Source organism: Artemia sp. Qi Xiang Cuo, chromosome 1, assembly GCF_049724085.1.
Source record: "Artemia sp. Qi Xiang Cuo chromosome 1, ASM4972408v1, whole genome shotgun sequence".
In the NCBI taxonomy this organism is placed as follows: Eukaryota; Metazoa; Arthropoda; class Branchiopoda; order Anostraca; family Artemiidae; genus Artemia; species Artemia sp. Qi Xiang Cuo.
Window position 1 is genome coordinate 86,299,170 of NC_142794.1, and position 18,318 is coordinate 86,317,487.

Sequence of the window (18,318 nt, forward strand, 5' to 3'; positions counted from 1 at the left end):
AACAAAAGTGAATCTTCTGTCCGTATTTAGTGCTTAGCCACTTCTGAAGGAGACATACTAACTAAACAAAACAGTACCACAAGATTCCTTATTTTATGCTCTTTCTAAAATATCATGGTCACTTTCCTGACAATACAAAACACAGGTACCTGCAGCCTCGGCCCAATGAATTTCAGTTTCACCTAGGTAATTTGCAATGGAATGTGAATAAAAGTTATTCCAAATGATTGAAAAAAGTGGGTAATAATGGAAGAAAAAATTATATTCCGATTAATAGAAACATTTCGCATGTTACGAAGTAAGAATTTTGAAGACCATCATGCGAATTAGGTTAGATTGTCAAAAAAGCAACCATAATACTTGGAAAGAGCCTAAAATAATGAATCTCATGGTTCTTCTTTTATTTGTTAAGTATATAATAATAATTTTTGCCCGTTCATCCAAAAAAAAAGAAAAAAAGCGGAGTAATATAAAAGAAGAAAAGGAAAAACAAGAACACTTAGGATCAAAGAACAAAATTAAGTAGCAACTTTTTCATTTGCACTCGCAGATTAAAAGGCAAAAACTCGAGCAATGTTTCCAACGCCTTTTTTTCTGAACTTGTTTCAGTGGACGGCACAACGACAATTGGGTCTACCATAATTTGAGATCTTCAAAAGTAGATATATCTTCAGAAGTGGCCAACAACTAAATTTTTACCACATTTTCTTCTTCGAAATTCCATTTAATCCGCTGATAATCCTTCAGAAGTGGCCAACAACTAAATTTTTCCCACATTTTCTTCTTCGAAATTCCGATTAATCCGCTGATAATCCTTTAGAAGTGGCCAACAACTAAATTTTTCCCATGTTTTCTTCTTCGAACGAACATTAGTAATTCCAACTAATCCGGTGATGATTCTCTAGTAATTATTATGATAGAATTATTTTGTTTTATTGCTTTCGTTTTCTTAGAAGAATTTTGTTGCTTTTGTGTTTTCTTACAGTTTTCTATGTCCTAGACCTATAATTGGAGACCATAATGAGAACTAGGGTAGATTGTCATAAAAGCGACCATGACGCATCAAAAGAGCTTAAAATAAGGAGTTTTTTGGTACTTCTTTTATTTGTTTAGCATGTTTTCTTCAGAAGTGGCATTCCATTAAATTTCTTCCACAGTTTCTTCTTCACGCAAACATTAGTAATTCCAATTAATCCGGGGATGATCCAATGACTAACATAAAAGGAAAAGAAAAAAAACAATCTAGTTTTGGAAACATGCTACTAAGAAATCTTAAAATTTTTTACATTTTTAATTGCGTTCTTAAAAGCAATTGTGATTATTGCCGAACAATTTAGTTCTCCCTAGAAGAGTCGATTTTATCTTAGCTACAGACCTCAAACCCGGTATCTATTATAAAAAAAATATCCTATAGCTTTGTGGCTCCTTTCAAAATCATTTCAGTCGTATTTTGCTTTTAGTGATCCATAAAAACAAAAAGATAAAAAAGACAAAAACATCAGGGCTGTAAAAGATGTAAAAAAAAGACTATATTTCAAATAGATATCTTAAATTTTGCTCAATTGAGGTCCATTTAACTATACTTAGGGGGAAAACACCTGCCCCTGATTCCATGAAAATGTAAAAATATCCTATATAGTGAATTTAGGCACGTAAGTGTGAGTTTTTCACGGATGTAAAATTTTGGTGGGCGATATTCGTTATAATGGGTCATATTTGCCCTCCTCGAAACCAGGTTTTCAAATTGTCTACAATTTGTCAGTAATAGTTTTCGGGATCAAATCGACACTCACAAGCAGAGTTGGGAGAAACAAGGGGCAAGTGGATCTGAAACTTGGACTTGAGGAGATGGATGTGTGTATCGAAAGACCTGCTGTCTGACCAACAAAGGTCGTCAAAACAGCATACCTACAACATCTCGGCAACTGCTTGGGTGATGAACAAATTTCCCACCTTGTCTTGAGAATGATTTTGAGATGGAGAAAAGTATCAATGCCAATTTGTGTCTTTGACTTACAAAACATTTCTGCATTTTAATTTTTTCGGTAATTTTTAATCTTTGCACACTAAAGTAGCAAGGTAAGCCAAAATACATCAAATCTTTCCTGGTTTATCAAAATTTCGCATCTGCAATATGTCGGAAATTACTTGTGGTATCAAGCTGAAGCTTCATGGGAGTGTTCGAGGGGAGTCATAATTGAACTACGGCTTGGTGGAGAGGGTAATGGTGGAACAAAAGATACCGTATGTGTTAAGGTTTTCGAAATACAGTATCTACAATGAACGGCACGGGATTGAGCTTGAAGTTTTCAGGTAGCTTAGCAGGAGGCAGGGAGAGGGGTAAGGGGACTTCAATTTTGTTTACGTGGGAGAGGCTAAATATATTTTGTCGTCACTCAGCCTACATGTTTTATTACCCTAAGCTACTATAGAATCTACTTAGAATCTTAATAGCATGAGAATTCAAAAGAAACTATGTTTTTCTAGACTATCAAAATACTGTATCTGTACTATTTTGGGAACGGTGAGTGAAGATTTAACTTAAACTTGGGTCAATCAAAAGAGACTAAGTGGGCTACTTCCAGGCTATCATTAATACAATATCTCAGGAACAGCTCAGAGCGTTGAGTTGAAACTTTCAGGTGATGTAATAAAAGGAGAGGAGAGAGGCAGAAGGCCTGAAACGTTGTGTCGGGCAGAAGAGCGCAAATCGAAGCAAATTCTGTATAGGGTGGAATATGTTCTGCCTCAAGTCATCTTAATTGTTTCTGAACTTGATGAGATTCGGGATAAATTCAAGGTTAAGTTACTTGGTACACCAAAAGACACCATCTATTACCAGATTATCAAATATCTGAACTATCTCGACGATGGCTTGGGAGACCCAAGTTGAAAATTCAAGGGAGCTTATACTTCTTTTTTTACGGGGAGGGGTGTTATACCTTAAGATTGTGACTTGGGAAGGGGTTAGAGAAGAGCTAAACATATTTTGTCTCAAATTTCCCTAGAATTTTGAGCACTTTGAGCTCCTGGAGAACCGGAATGTATTCAGGGTACAGTAGCATTGTAAATCAAAGGACACTACATTTACCCAGGTTATCAAAATGGGGTATTCATAAGATTTAAAAGACGGCTTTGAAGATAGATTGAAACTTTCGATACATCATAAAGGGTCAGATGAACCTCTAGTTTTAACTAAGAGGAGGGGATACGCATAAATCTAAGGACGCAGCGGATTCCCAGGCTATCAAAACAGCAAATTTGTAATAACTAGAGAATGTCTAGGGGGATGCATTTCAAACTTTTAGATAGCAGGGGACAAAGAGATTTAAAATTTAGTGTTGGAGAGAGTAGCTTAAATTGTTTTTTTTTTTTAATCTATTAAAATATTTTAGCACTAGACGCCCCACGAGAATTAGAAATTTTTTACGGAAAGCAATATAAATCAAAATTGGAACGTGTGGTACGGGATTATTCAAATAGCGAATCTGCAATATCCAAGGAGTTGTTTGGGGTCTTAGGTTTACAGTGTCAGGAAATGTTAAGGAGGCCAACTGGATCTCGAGTTTTGACTTAGGGGAGGGAACAAAGGAGGCCACATAAAAAATATGTATTCTCACATCTACCTAGGCATTTTTTTATTACAAGCTTTAAAGGGACTTAAAGGGACTTTTAAGGGACTTCTATACATGATTAAGTAGCAAGGTCAATAAAAAAATGTATAAAATATGGCTACGTGACCCGTAGTATCTGCAACATCCTAGGGGAGGCTTCGCGGATCAATCGGAAAATTTCATAGTGTTTGGGGGGGGGGGGCAAGCAGCCCTCAAATTTCAGCAAAGGAGAAGGGAACAGCGGGGAAGTGTCTCAAGATCTGATGTCCAGTCTATTTAAAATATTTGGCACTATGAGCCCTAGATGGAATTTTCCCGTTGAAGTAGCTGATCAGAATTCAATAAACGCAGAATGAAATAAAAAGGGGTTAAAACTTTCAGAGAGTAATTTGGGTAGGCAGAAGAAATCAAAATATTAAGTTTTGGGAAAGGAATAACGGTGAAAAAAAAATTTGTTTCCTGTTCGTCCGTCCGAAAAAAGGAGCCCTTATGAGTTAAAAAAAAAAAATAGAAAAAAATGTGTCATCCAATAACTGGCTCAAAACTATTTCTTTACGATACGGTAAACTAACTATCGCAATACTTCTTTTCATCCAATCTACATAGTATTGTATATTTTTGAAAGATTATATGACATTTGATTCATAAAAAGTGGCTTTATTTCTTGTCTCCTCAATCAGCTTTAAAAAGACGTTTAGAAATTTCTTCGCCGGCTGGAACCCTAAGTAGAAACCAAATTTAAAAGTAATTGGCTGCAAATAGGCTCTAGTGGGCGGTGATATCCTAAAATGGGTCCAAAATTTTGCTGATCTATAAACTTACAGGGCACGTCGACACTGCCAGGTACACCCCAAGGAAAACAAAAACCTTTAAAGATATTTTTCTTCTAAAATTGAAAGTTTATTTCAACTACTACTAATACTACTACAAAAGACTCATTGCGGCACCACCCCGAATGAAGCCACAATAGCTGCACACACTCCTCTTCCATGCCAACCTATTGGAAGCTACCCTCTTTACACCCTCCCACTAAGTTCCAATTTCTTTTAAATCCTTTCAAACGATCTCTCCCCGCCCCAATCGGAAACAACCTCAGATCATTTGACCCTAGGTGGTTGCTTGAAAAGGAGTATCTTTGGCAATCGGTTGTCCTTCATCGCCAGAACATGAATTAAAATTCGAAAATTAGTAATTGAAACTTGAAGCTTTTTTTTCAACCCCAAAACATATATTTTCTTAGCTTCGCTTAGACTTACAGGAAAAGGTTATCCAGGATTTTTGTTCAGGGGGGGGGGGTATTTTTTTCGGGTGGAAGGAGTATTTTTTTTTCGGGGGGGGGGGGTACAAAAAAAATTTGTACTTTATGATAAAACCCCTACCGCTCAAGTTGTTCATTCATTGACGCATTATAGGATCGGTTTTTTTTCGTTAGTTTCTTTCAGTTTAGCGTCAGATAAGACAAAGAGAAGTGACAGAATAGATAAAAATATATAATTTGTGCTATATATTTGCACATTAGGGGTGCGGGGGATGGTGATAAAGTATTTGGGCAGTGTGAAGTTAGAAAACAATTCTTACTACGTAATATGCAGAATAATTGTACCTAACACATTAGGCATGCATACCCGCTATACTTTACCCCCACCCCCGACCCCCTAATGTGCAAATATATAGCCCAAATTTGTTTCTAAAGTATTATATTTTTATCTTGCTTTGGTATATTTCATTAGGATTGAGCGTCAGAGAAACATCTTAGAAGGATATTCGGTAAGGAGTATATCATACATACAAGTACCAAAACTTTTCAAGACGCATCAAAAATGTGTAAATGTGCATTTCTGTTACGTTTTTTAGACGCACGGAAATTTCGGGGGTGGGGTCAAACCGGGAACCCCCCCCCCCAAAAAAGTTAAAAAAAAAACGGGTAACAAAAACTTTTAAATTCGCAAAAAAAATTTTTCTATTTGGTTTTTGGTTCGGTTTTACGGGTGTGACGAAATTTTTTTTTTGGGGGGGGGGAGGGGGGTCAAGTCCGATTACCCCCACCCCCCGAGATACGGCCTTGGATAATAATCAACCTAAATAAAAATGTGTTGTTGTTTTTTTTTAAATAAAGAACGGTAGTTGATAATACTTTTTAAGTTGCATTCTGGGTAGTAGATATATTTATGACATTTGATGCTTGCAATGATTTTTATTATAAAAAAGTTGTGAAGTGTGGTATTCGCGTTAATAAGTTACCATTTTTACTGCCTGTCCGGAGGCCTCTTTTGAAGGCCTCTCCTCTTTTGATATCTCTATGAAAGTATGCTTAAGCAGGACTAATTTAAGCCGTTTTAAATGATAAACATATTATTAATCACAAAAAGTGATGAGAAACGGCATCTCCCCTTTCCACTGAGTGGATGCATTTATCTTCAGGCAAGTCCTAAATTAAAATCTCTAGTCAGCAAAAAAAGGTATCAAAAATTAAAAAACACATCTCGACTTTATTTTGACACTGGAAGTATTTAAATCTAGAATGCAAACAGTAGCATGTGTCTTATGAGCATATGAAGTTATTGTCAATAGTATTGTGGATTTAAGTTATTGTCAAAAGTTATTGTCAAAAGTATTGTGGACAAGAGTTATCGTCAAAAGTTATTGTCAATAGTATTGTGGATTTGAGTTATTGTCAATTGTATTGTGGATTTGATTTATTGTAAAAATTTATAGTCAATTGTATTGTTGATTTGATTTATTGTCAATTGTTTTGTGGATTAGAGGTATATTTCGAAAGATAACTCTCCCAGAAAAAATTTATGACTCCAAAAAGAGCATATCTGAAATAAAATCAATTGAACAGAGCCCTCAACGTCTTTTGATGTTGCTATGCGTGTCTATTATGTGATAACTACATTTTAAGGGTAAACACAAATGTATTTACCTGTTTATTAGTTTCTTCATTATAAACAATCTCTTTTTCTTCCAAACTTTTTCTAATTTCTTCTTCAGCAACTCTTTCTTTTTCCATCCTCCAAAGCTCCCACTGACCTCCTCTGAGCTCTGAGCTATGCTTTTCGTCTTAGTCTTACTCGACCTGAAACAGATTTAAACATGTACAATATTTTCATTAAGCAAAGAGATTTACAACTATTATCATAATAAATATAGTCGATAGGAATTTTACAGACAAAGTTTGGATGATACTTTGAAATGCAAATTGAAATCAGTCAACCACTATTTCCCATCTCTGTTCAAAACGTATTTTTTTTAAGTAAAATTGAATAAAGTGATTTTTTTATTATTTGACAGCCTGTATTGAGAAAGGTAGGGAAACAGAAAAAACAACACAAGGGGAAAAGAAAATGTATGAAAATTTGAGTATATCGCAACAAAGTAAAAGGTAATATAGAATAAGATAAAAAAAGATAAGTAGAAGATAAACAAACACAAAAAATCAAAAATGATAAATGCTATTATTTCGTAATTTCTCGAAGTCATTGAATGCCAGATATTGAGAACGAGAAGCATAGATTATATTCAAAATTCCTTCCCTCATCTTTGGAAAATAAAAGATATGTATTAAAGTCAGAAAGTTACAATTAATTGGCCATACACTAATTCTCTTTTTTGAAAAATTTTCAGTGAAATATTAAAGATTCTTGACGCGTCCTGTGGTGGCGCAGTGGGTTTATCTTCAGCTTGGTAAGGTAAGGGGCCCAGAGATCGAACCCCACTGAAGCAACACACCGCAGGGGCGACGCAAGGACCTTAGTAGTCACGAAGCGTCGTTAATTCGATACATACAAGATTCTTGAGACAAAAAAAATAAAACGGATGGGGCAGCTCTGCAAGCGATGTGCACCAGACAATTCTATCCAACTTGCATTTTGCATTAACAAGAACCTTGAAATCACATAATGTAGAATCAAATGAAACTGAACAAATTAGATTGATAAAATTGACTCCAAGACAGCCATGCGTCAAAAAGGATTTTTCTCCGTATAGAGCAAAAACAAAATGTACGCGCTTTATGTCAATTCAGTCATATGAGGTCGTCACCGGAAAAATCAGCTTTAAAGGTCTTTGTAGTCAAGAATATTACGGAAAAATATTGAAAATGACAAGGCGAACATTAAAGGTACACAGAAAATCGTTAGTGAAGTGTTAAATATTGGTGGAAAGATTGAAACTCAGACTAGCCTGATTAGTTGATAATCGAAAAGCCGTTGGAAGTGAAGAAATTTATGATATTTTGGAGGCTATTTCGCTAATTATTAGCGAACTTAATGAAATTATTCAGCCTTTTAAAGATTAAACAATTTGGGAGTCAATATAAATATTGATGAAACTAATACGAAGGAGCAAAAGCAAAAAAAAACACATTTATAATTTAAAATCGCCAGAAGGATCTCAATTTGATAACAATCAATTAGTGATGGTATGTTATTTGTATTTTCTTGTTTATCTGATAAACATGATACTGGAAAACGGAAGTTTCTTCTAAAATTAAAATATGCAAAGAGTAAACATTTGCATTAATGAAGTCAAAAACCGAGTCCACAAACTGAAGACCGAACTTGATGTTGCTTCATTTTAAAAACTATATAGAAAGGTCAAGCACAAAAGGCTAGGCAATCACCTCAGCCAATATAGATTTCTCGCAATATCACAGTTCAGATTCAGGAAAGACCACTCTACTGTTGACGCTGTTCCCCATTCTACACAGTTTATCTGCATATGAACGTGGTGAATAAGTACTTTCAATCAATTGCGGTTCTATCTCTTGCGCCCTGGGAGAAATCTTGATTAGCACGCTCCCCTCCCTCTTGTCACTCAAAAACTTTCAGGCCAAATTAAAAAAAAAATCTTTCTCTTATTCAAATCTGACTTTTGCTACTTTATATGGGAGATTTGGAAAAAATAAAATTTCGGTTGTTAACTGAGCCCTCTGCTTTATTTTAATAGAAATAAAATTTCAAAAATTACAAAATGATTATAAATATTACATTATTTGTTTTAAAATTTTGTACCCCTGAAATTTCTGCGGCCGGGGCAAGTGCTCCCTCTGCCCCCTTACTAAAACCGCCTCTGCTTTCAATGTCCATATATTTTGGCAAAATCTTTGAATTTGATATTTCATTGAGCAGGATAGTTCTTTTTTAAATAGCTTAAATATTATTAAGAAAGTAATTAGAGTGATTGATTAGATGGAAATTGATTAAAACAGCGACGGTTCAACTTATAAAAGTTTTGATATTTATTTTGGTATTCCACTTTGTTCAAAGTTATGGGCCATGCTGTGTCTGACTTAAGTAAATACCGTGTGTCTTTATATTTTTGGGGTATGACATACGTCATTAGATGATAACACAGTGTTTATAACAACATATTCTTGCGTGAATATTGTAATTGAAAAGGCTAAGAAATCCCTAAATGAATTGGTAAGTTATCAAAATTTCGATAAATAGGTTTAATATATTAACCAATAATTATTAACCGATATAAATTTTTGAATATACTATAAATATATATACCTATTAATCATTAAACTGATTAATAGAGTTTAGACACTTATCAAAAGCCAAAACGGAAAACTGGAATTGAAAAAAAAGTACAATTTTGGCAGCGCGGGAATAGCAGGGAGAACAGCAGGCACTTTGTCCCTATTCCGTATCCCCCTTTTAATGCCTCACAAATTCAGGGATCTTATCCCCGCCGTCAGCCACAAAATGTGGCAAATTTTGCCACAGCAACCGTAAGTTCAAGCACGGGTTTAAAATCGCTCTAAAATTGGATGCCCTTTTCTTTGTGTAAATTCAAAAAGCTCAGAGATTTTAACAGAGGTGTTTACTCTTCAACGTCCAGGAAAGGTCTAATTTATATAATTACACCAAAGAAATATCTGAAAGCGAATATAGCTATTTTCATGGCTCTCAGCCAGGACAGGTAAAATAATCAAGCCTGCTAAATAATAATAAACTGACAAGTCTCCTAAAACTTATTCTACATTTTTCAACACAGGCCTGGGCCAGAATTCGGTTTGTATGTTTACCAAACATTCTATTCATTGCGGGATCGAATCCTATTAATTCCCAAAACTAGCTGGATTTTGAACAAAATCCAAAGTTTCAGTATTTTGTTATTTCCGTTAAAAATGAATCAACATACATTCAATCATGATTCTATCTCATCATGAGTCTATTTACTTTATATAAATTATCTAGTTAAAAACTAACACAAAAATGAAGCAAAGCAACTAAAATATTCAGTAAAATAATAGTTTTACAGCAATAATAGTTAAATAATAATAGTAAATAATAGCTAAATAATAGTAAGGTAATAATTATAATGTGGTAGGATTTATGGATTTGAAACCCAAAACTTTAGCATCGATTGTCTCTGCATTGTCTACTCAAAAATATCCATTTTATTTGCCTGAAACATCACCGTTGCTATTAACTTTTGATTTTTTTTTTTCAAATTTATTAGTGCAGTAGTATTTCATCCTAGCTAAATTATATGGCCCACTGCAAATTTACCATGAAATTTACCCACCACATTTACTATTACCTTTTGATTTTTTTTTTTCTTCAATTTATTAGTGCAGAAGTATATCCCTTTAAAGCCATATATTGAAAAATGAATTCCCCTATAACTGGAATATTCAATCATACAATGCACCTTCAAAGTCCTATTGCTACATTGGTCTCCCGTTATTTTAGCCAACGCTAAAATAATGGGATTCAAAATTCTAAGCATCGAGGGTTTCAAAATTCTAAGACACGAGGGATTCAAAATTCTAACCGCTTAACTTTAGGGGCACGTACCTCTAAACCAACGTTACTGATTCGTTACCATATAACGTTACTGATATAACGTTTCCATTCATAACTGATGTTGGCTGAATGTAATACCATACCCTCGAAGATTAATTATGTCAAAACGACTTAGCGGAGTTGACCCAAAACCAACCTCAGTTATGATTGGTTTTCAAGTTATCGCCTACAGGAAATCTTCCTATTCTCGCAAGAAAATGAGAAGTGGCGACTTACATACTTTTTCATTCGACTGATGATGTTGACAAATTCTTGAGAATGGGAGTTTTTAAAAGGCCCTTCTATACATATCAAAGGGGTCTCGGAATTGCTTCCTATTGGCGGGGATATAACAGTCAGATATTTTATTAGACCCAAATAATTATTTTGGCATTTTTACTTTAGTGGTTTTTTTTAATGGGAGAAGTGGAGGTTAGGAAATCTGGAAAAGGGGGTAAATTCCCACCCTCCCTGAGTACAAACGGAACTGATGGTATTTGAAAGCTTTACCTATTCAAAGACGATTTCCTATCTTCAAGAAAATTCTGGTTCTCCAGAGGAACATCCTTTAAGCCAGCAGCAGGTTTTTTGGATCGATCAAACTCTGGCAAGTTGGCAAGCAATCCTTTTGACCTGAGATTCTCAATTTGTTCCACTTTGGGCTTCCCTGGACTTACTGTGATTTCATTATCTATTTCAGCTGAAAAAATAATATTAACTTCTATCAAATCAGAACTTGTCGAAAATATACAAATATGAATAAACAGCCAATGCGGGAGTATATACAGTAATTTCTGTACCTACCACAAGCAAGTTTAATAAAAAATTACGTAAAAAAGCTTAAAGTGCACTAAAATTGGATACACTACTTCACTAATGTGGTTTAATTTATTCAAATTGGGGTCAAAAGACTTTACATTCAAGTGAGTACCAATTCGCCCAGTCGATATAATACGTCAGCAAACAGTGTATAAAACACTATTTTATATTAATTCCCAAACCAGAAAGAAGAATTCAACACAGGGTTAGTACATGAAGATCTTCAGCATTGATTTTTTTTTTTGCACAATAAATAATAACGAAGACCACACTGCTTTTCCATAACACAAACAACAAAAGGAAAAACACTGAGAAATTATTTGAAGAGAGTGATTTTTTTTTATTAACATTTCGCATCTGTATCTAAGAACCGTCATCAGCAATGCGCAAATATAAAATAAAATAAAAATAATAATAAAATATAAATTTTGTACAATAAATATTAAGATATAATAAATATATAATAGATATAAAAGCAGATATAATAAATTTTAAAATAAAGCTCCCAATTAAATACGTAACCACTAAAACTAAGATTAAAATTTTCCAAGTTCATTTGTATTAACAATTGGTTTTGGAATATAATTTACTCAATCCTTTTTATTAAATTTGCTTGTTATCCCTTTACCCCAATTTCTATTTAAAGAAGTATTATTACTTAAGTTTCAAATCTACTGCCTCTTGTACAACTGGTTTAATGCCCAAACCATTACAAATGAAGGAGGGGTTTTCGAAAAGTATTGCAAGGCTAGGGTTTTCCAAAATATTGCTGCTGACGTACAGCGGAATGACAAGAATTATGAACACTATTAGAATTTATAAATGTTCAAATGGACTTATCCCCATTTGAACGTTTATTTGTTCGTTATAGAAAGGCAGTGTGGTCTTGAAAAAAAAAAGAATTAAACCAATGGTTATATTATCCTTATGGTGTTGAAGGGGTTTTCCAAATTTTGGTGAGTTTCACCCATATAAGAATTGCCGCAGTCACATGGTATTTAATACACCCCTTTTGAGGAGTAACTGGGGTCTTACCACAACAAATGACCGTTTTCTGCCACAAAACAAAAATTTTGGCCAAATAGAGCCAAACACTGGTGAAAAGAAATTAGAAAATAGACAGTCAATCGAAAATTACTCAAAGCTGTTTATATAATAGATTTTAGAAAACTCTAATTTTATAATAGAGTTTAGAAAATTCATGGTTTTCAAATTACCTGGTTTTCAAATTTCAATTCATGGTTTTCAAATCATCTGGTTTTCCATTCATGGTTTTCAAGTTACCTTGTTTTCAATTCATGGTTTTCAAATTGCCTGGTTTTCAAATTTTCTTTGAAAACTACATACATATTATTTTGTTTACAAACTTATTTTTTCCATTTCGCAGTAATTTTTGGTATGCTTGGAAGGCAGATTACATTCGAAGTTTTATTAGGAATTTCACATGATAAAAGATCTTTGACTTTAAGCGAATGTCTTTTTAGTCTATAGCTAAATGTATTATTAATAAACAGGATGAGATAGCCGTTTCCAAAAATAATATCTCATAGAATTTAATTCGGATGTAAGATAAAAATCCAAGCAAATATTTAGGACACTGTTCACGAGAGAAGTTACAACACGTCTTTTAACTTGTGATCAGATATAAAAAGAAGATATTTGCTGTTGTTTTTAGGTTTTCTGTAAATAGTAAAATCCAGTTTATCACTGTCACGAACAATTATTACATATAAAAACGGAATTTCACTTGTATTTTCAATTTCAAGAGTAAATTGCAAATTTCTGTCATATACATTAAGGTTATCTAAAAAGCACATAAGTTCATCTTCCTCATAGTTGCATCCCCAGTAGACTTGTACAAAAAAAGACGAATCTAAAGCCCAATTTTCAAGGCGTTTCACATATATACTCACCAGTAAACCTGATAGAGGTGCGTCCCTGGGCAACGCCGTACCCAGGATTTGTTTTCGAAGGGGGTTTTACTAAAAAAAAATTTCGGGGGGGGGGGGGAGATACACAAAAAACCTCAAAAAACGCATACAATTTGTTTATATCCATTTTTGTTACCTTTTTACGAGTAAGATAAACATTTCGGGGGGAGGGTTTTAAACCCCCTAGCCCCCTCCCCCCTCCGGGTACTTGTCCCTGGGCAAACGGAATATTTGCTGATAAAAAGAATTACGCGCAATAAAGCATGCAAGAATGAAGATAGCTAAGGGACATGCAGTCGTGGGTGTAGCCATAGCCATAAGCCATAGGCCATATTTAGCCATGGCCATTACTGAGAGACAGAAAAACCACCAAATAAAAGTTAGTACAACTGCCATCCCGATGATTAAAAAGAAAAAAATAATATTTGCAAGTTTAAATATCCATGATTCGAAAAATCAAAGTCCCATGGTTCCCGGCCTTATGACCACCCTCACATTTTATTATAATAATCACATTTTGGAAGCCATAACTAAAATTACTGCCCATAATGCTCTAATTAACAACTAGTTTCACTAGTAAAGTCTAATAAAAGGCGCCTAGCATATTTTATCATGAACGTGGCTATTATATAAGGAAAATTATAAATATTTTCTGAGCAAAATAAAACATATTTTAAAATACATTTGAGATTTTACTCATATTGTATTAGTTGCTAAGTCTGGTTCTGAAACGTGGAAAATTCAAAAAGATAATTAAAATAAATTAGGTGCCTTTCCAGGGGAACTTTCAGACAAGTAGTCATAAAAGAATATGTGGTTAAAGCGAAAGGTCGTACGAAAAACACAATTCAGTCGTAATATCATGACTTTTTAAAAGATGAAACGTGACAGTCTACCAAAACAAAATCAGGACGTCTTCCGGTAGAATAGGAAAAGCTTAGAAATTTCCGAGGTTAAAATTTCAGAGAAAGAAGCAAAGACTGACAGTGAATAGGGAGAAGGAACTTTTTACGTTTGTGTAGGCATTTTGGACATTTTTGTAGGACATCGTGTTTGCTGAGATGAGTAATTCAAGATCCAATTATTCGTGGCATATCTTGATATTAACAGAGTTTATAATAACATCAATCACCTAGTGCAATCCCAAAATATTAGGATTCTTGTTACACCTGTTTTTGTTGCTGTTTTGATGAATTCTCGCCTCTCCAATCATGGAAATTCCAGCAAGAGTGTATATATTTACACAAATGGGCAGAGTTACAGATTCAGCCCTTTTATACATCAAACAGGAAAACAAAGAAGCAATAAGACAAGAAAAATTAGTTGTAAAAATTTTTTTGTGCGCATGAAACGATAAGCACTTTATAATAAAACAATTCCATCTTGATCCTAGTGATACGGGACACTAATTCAGTTTTTTTTTCCGACAGACGTCAAGCCGTTTCTCTTTACGTTTAAGCTGAACTACAGTCTACCTATTAAAATTGAGTTTTGTATCAAGATGGTTTCAAGTTTTTCTTGAACAAGACCAAAAGAGGAAGAACATTAGAATGCCAAACAATGAGCGCTCACAAAGAATTAATCATCAATATATTTAATATATTAATTGCATAAATATATTAAATAAACTATACTACTGGTAAAATTATTACTATGAGGGAAAGAGCCATTCTTTTCTTAAGTCGGAATTATTTGCCACCTACGATGCTCAAGCTCCACACACAAGATTGTAAACCCCCTCCTTCCCCGTGTAAACAACCACAACCAGCCCTTGCAGTGCTAAATATATTAAAAAATATATACGAATGTATTTTTAAAAGGGCACCAGAATAAAAATATTTAAAATAAAAAATTAAAATAGAGGTTTGATTCTAAAGTTTTTAATTTAATTGTTATTTAATATATCTAATATATATAACTTATTGTAAATATTAATAAATCAATATTAATAACACGTTAATATTGATTAATAATTTGATAATATATCTAATAATATATTAATTAGGTACAAACCAATAAGTACCACAAAAAAAATTACTCACCAACCATTTTAGAAAAAGAGGCAATTTCTGTTCTACTCTGTTCAGGCTTCTTGGTCTTGGCATTTGTTGACAGCAAAGGGTATTTAATTAGCCAGTCCTCATATCCTCTATCGAGTACAAGAAGTTCAGTCTTGGTATTGAAGTCCCTGTCGCACTTAAATAGTGTTAGGAGACTCTGGATCGTCGATGAAGGACTAGTAGCACGGCTATCCCAGTCGTACAAAATTATTTTGTCAACTCTGGTTCTTCTGTCCCAAATCTGCTTAGTGGTCTCTGGCAGGTATCTTTTTATTACACTTGGTGTTGTTCTAAAATTAAGAGTTTATGATGTGTTTTTCTTTAGAAATTACCTCTTCAAGCTTTTAGTCCCACTGAATATCAGCAGAAAGTTCAATCAGAGGCACTTTTAGAGGGGAGACAGGGGGCACTTGCCAGGCAAAGAAATTTAGGGCTGCAAAATTTCAAATAAATAATCTAACGGTTATAACCATTTTGTATTTTTTTGTTTTTTTATTTAAATATAGTAGAGGGTGCATTTGGCAACATTTTGTTAATAAATGAAAATTTTGTAAAAATTTGGTCTGTAACATTTTGGGAGGTACGGGGGGAGGGGGGCTAACCAAGATTTTGCCCCAGGCGTAAGAGAGGCCTGAACCGCAACTGATCAGAGGGCAATAAACACATTTCAGCAAAATTTCTTGATCAGAGTTAACGCACAAGTGTCGACTTGCTAACGTACAGTGTCTCCCGTTCACATTTCTTTAGTCCCTCCACACGGAACAGATGGCCATAGAAACTTAAAAAACGGATTCATTAAAGGTATGTGCGAAGGAAATATCTAATTCGGGGGAAGGAAAATTAATAAAAAAAAATTGATAATTTGAACAAAAGAGTTTAGGACTTCGGGTGGAGCCCGGGGGCTAATCCCATTCCCTCCTCCACTGCATGTCTGTTTCATTCGACAGGAAACTGAAAATTATAGTATTCTTTTTTAATGACCAATGGTGACTGTCTGGCAACCATATCACATTCCGAGCCTTTCTTTTTCAAATGCCCCCAAGACAAAATTTCAAGATAATTATTTTTTTCTTAAAGTAAGTTGAAAGGTCCAAATTGTTCCCCTTTATGGATAGCACGAGCAATGCAGCTAGGGGAATAACAGCCCTAAGTTAAGCAAATCATACATTATTCACAGACAGGTTTTACACAAACAAAAAATGACTTATTTAAGCCGTCAAATCAGCTAGAAACTTTCAACCATTTAGAAACCGTTCCATGGGCCAACGGGACCTTTATTCTTGTCAAGAGGGTAAAATTGTTACACTGCGACGAGGTTGTCCTATATTGCCTTACCCAAAACTGGGACCAGAAAAGGGCTTGCAAATTTTGTTGTTCTAAAAAAGTTGAAACTTACGCTCATAGATTCTGGACCAAGAGGATCATAACATGTAAAATCAATTAGTTTTGGGGGTCATGGATCCCGAAAAAAGGGAACCAGAAGATGATATTTTTTCTTGATGGAATTAAAACTTAGATCCTCTGGTCATTGAGACAATGGGGCTCTTTTCTCAGATCGACAAGACTATTTTAGTCTTCATTTTGGGGCGCTAGGGAGTTGCAGTGCAATAAAAAGTGGACAAAAAAAGATTGGTTCGCTTGAAAATAGGGCTCGTCTACAAGAACAACTAGAAAATTCTATTAATTTGTCTATAACCCAAAGATAACCCAACTTACGATTAAAGATTAGGTTGGGGACACTGGCGAACCCGAAAGGGTCCGAAAACTTCTTTTCAGAATTGATTTTAAAAAAATGGCTTATCAAAAAAGGGTCCAATTATTTTAAGACTTGTTTTCTTTTTTTTCACCCGGAGCGCATTTTTACTATGAAGGTTTTTATCAGTATCCACTACAAGAAGTTACAGAACAAGGGAGGTTTTAAATTATGACAGACCAAGAGACTAAAAGATTCTTGACGTTCTAAAACGGGCCGATAAAATAAAAATCATATATTATATGGCGAACAATGGTCGAGATGTTTTAATACTATTACTATTCTGCTATTTCCACTATTACCTTCCATGTTTATTTTGAATATTAAAGAAAAAAATTAAAAAGGTATCTGGATCTATAATACGGTTATATGGTGTTTATCATCAGGATATCTTAGGTTCTATTTAGACACACTTTAAATACGGTATAGTAAGTTTTTACTTGATTTTTCAAATTGTCTTAGTAATAGTTTCGAGACTTGAAATCACAGAACCGTTAGAATTAGCAAAGACCAAAATAACAAAAAAATTACTACAAGTCTGAATATATTCCATATGCCTCTCCCTCTTTTTTAGAATTTCAAAAATACTTCAGATGTTAGTTTTTTTTTAGTTTTTCTTATTTGACATGAATTTATTGAATTATATTTCTAAGCCCATTTTTGCTATGTTCTTTTTGTTAAAACACCTATGCAATTGGATTTACGTATTTTATAGACTCCTCTACATTGAGAGTAAATAAATAAACTAATAAATATTCTTTCTTTCCAGCAACTCATCTAAAACCAATTACCCAATGAGCAGAGGATGAAACTTTACATTCGCTTTTATCTTTGAGCAGGGAAAATATTTCTCATATAAAAACAACAAAATTTGCTCCCAAATATACATTTGTGGACTCTCCTTCATTCAGGAATGCATTTTCATTGCATCAAAAACACATTTTTACTATGTGAAATTGCATGGAGTTTGACATCTGAACAAAGACATAGCTAAGAGTTATTCAAGCGCTTCATCACCAACATCTTGAACCTAAAGGTGTCGTACTATTAACTGATTTGGTTTTACCCTAAACTGTCTGGTTTTTTTTTTACCAAAATAATACCTGTTTTTGTGGTACCAAAATACTAACTCTTATTCTAAAATTAGGCTAATTTAAAAAGAAATGCTAAAAAACCATTGACGCCTGAAAAAATGAAATAAAAACATTGGATGTTTTGCTTGCTTACACAGAGGTACTGCTTCGAGGTTGAAAACTCCCCTAAACTAACACTTTTTTTATCAATGAACAAAAACATTTTGGCAGACACAATGGGGTGGTTGGAGATGTTTTTCATTGTGAT

At 34.0% G+C, this 18,318-nt stretch overlaps 1 protein-coding gene across 1 annotated transcript in view; it reads right to left on the reverse strand.

Annotated features, from left to right (window-relative positions):
* The window catches only part of LOC148956860 (uncharacterized), a 161,120-nt gene that overhangs the window by 85,189 nt on the left and 57,613 nt on the right, over positions 1-18,318 (reverse strand). Inside the window, exons 6-9 of the mRNA XM_089092306.1 lie at positions 15,207-15,514; positions 10,925-11,114; positions 6,541-6,693; positions 545-650 (exon numbers count right to left, since the gene is read on the reverse strand). Coding sequence (XP_088948432.1) covers positions 545-650; positions 6,541-6,693; positions 10,925-11,114; positions 15,207-15,514 — 757 coding nt within the window. The remainder of the gene's footprint in view (positions 1-544; positions 651-6,540; positions 6,694-10,924; positions 11,115-15,206; positions 15,515-18,318) is intronic.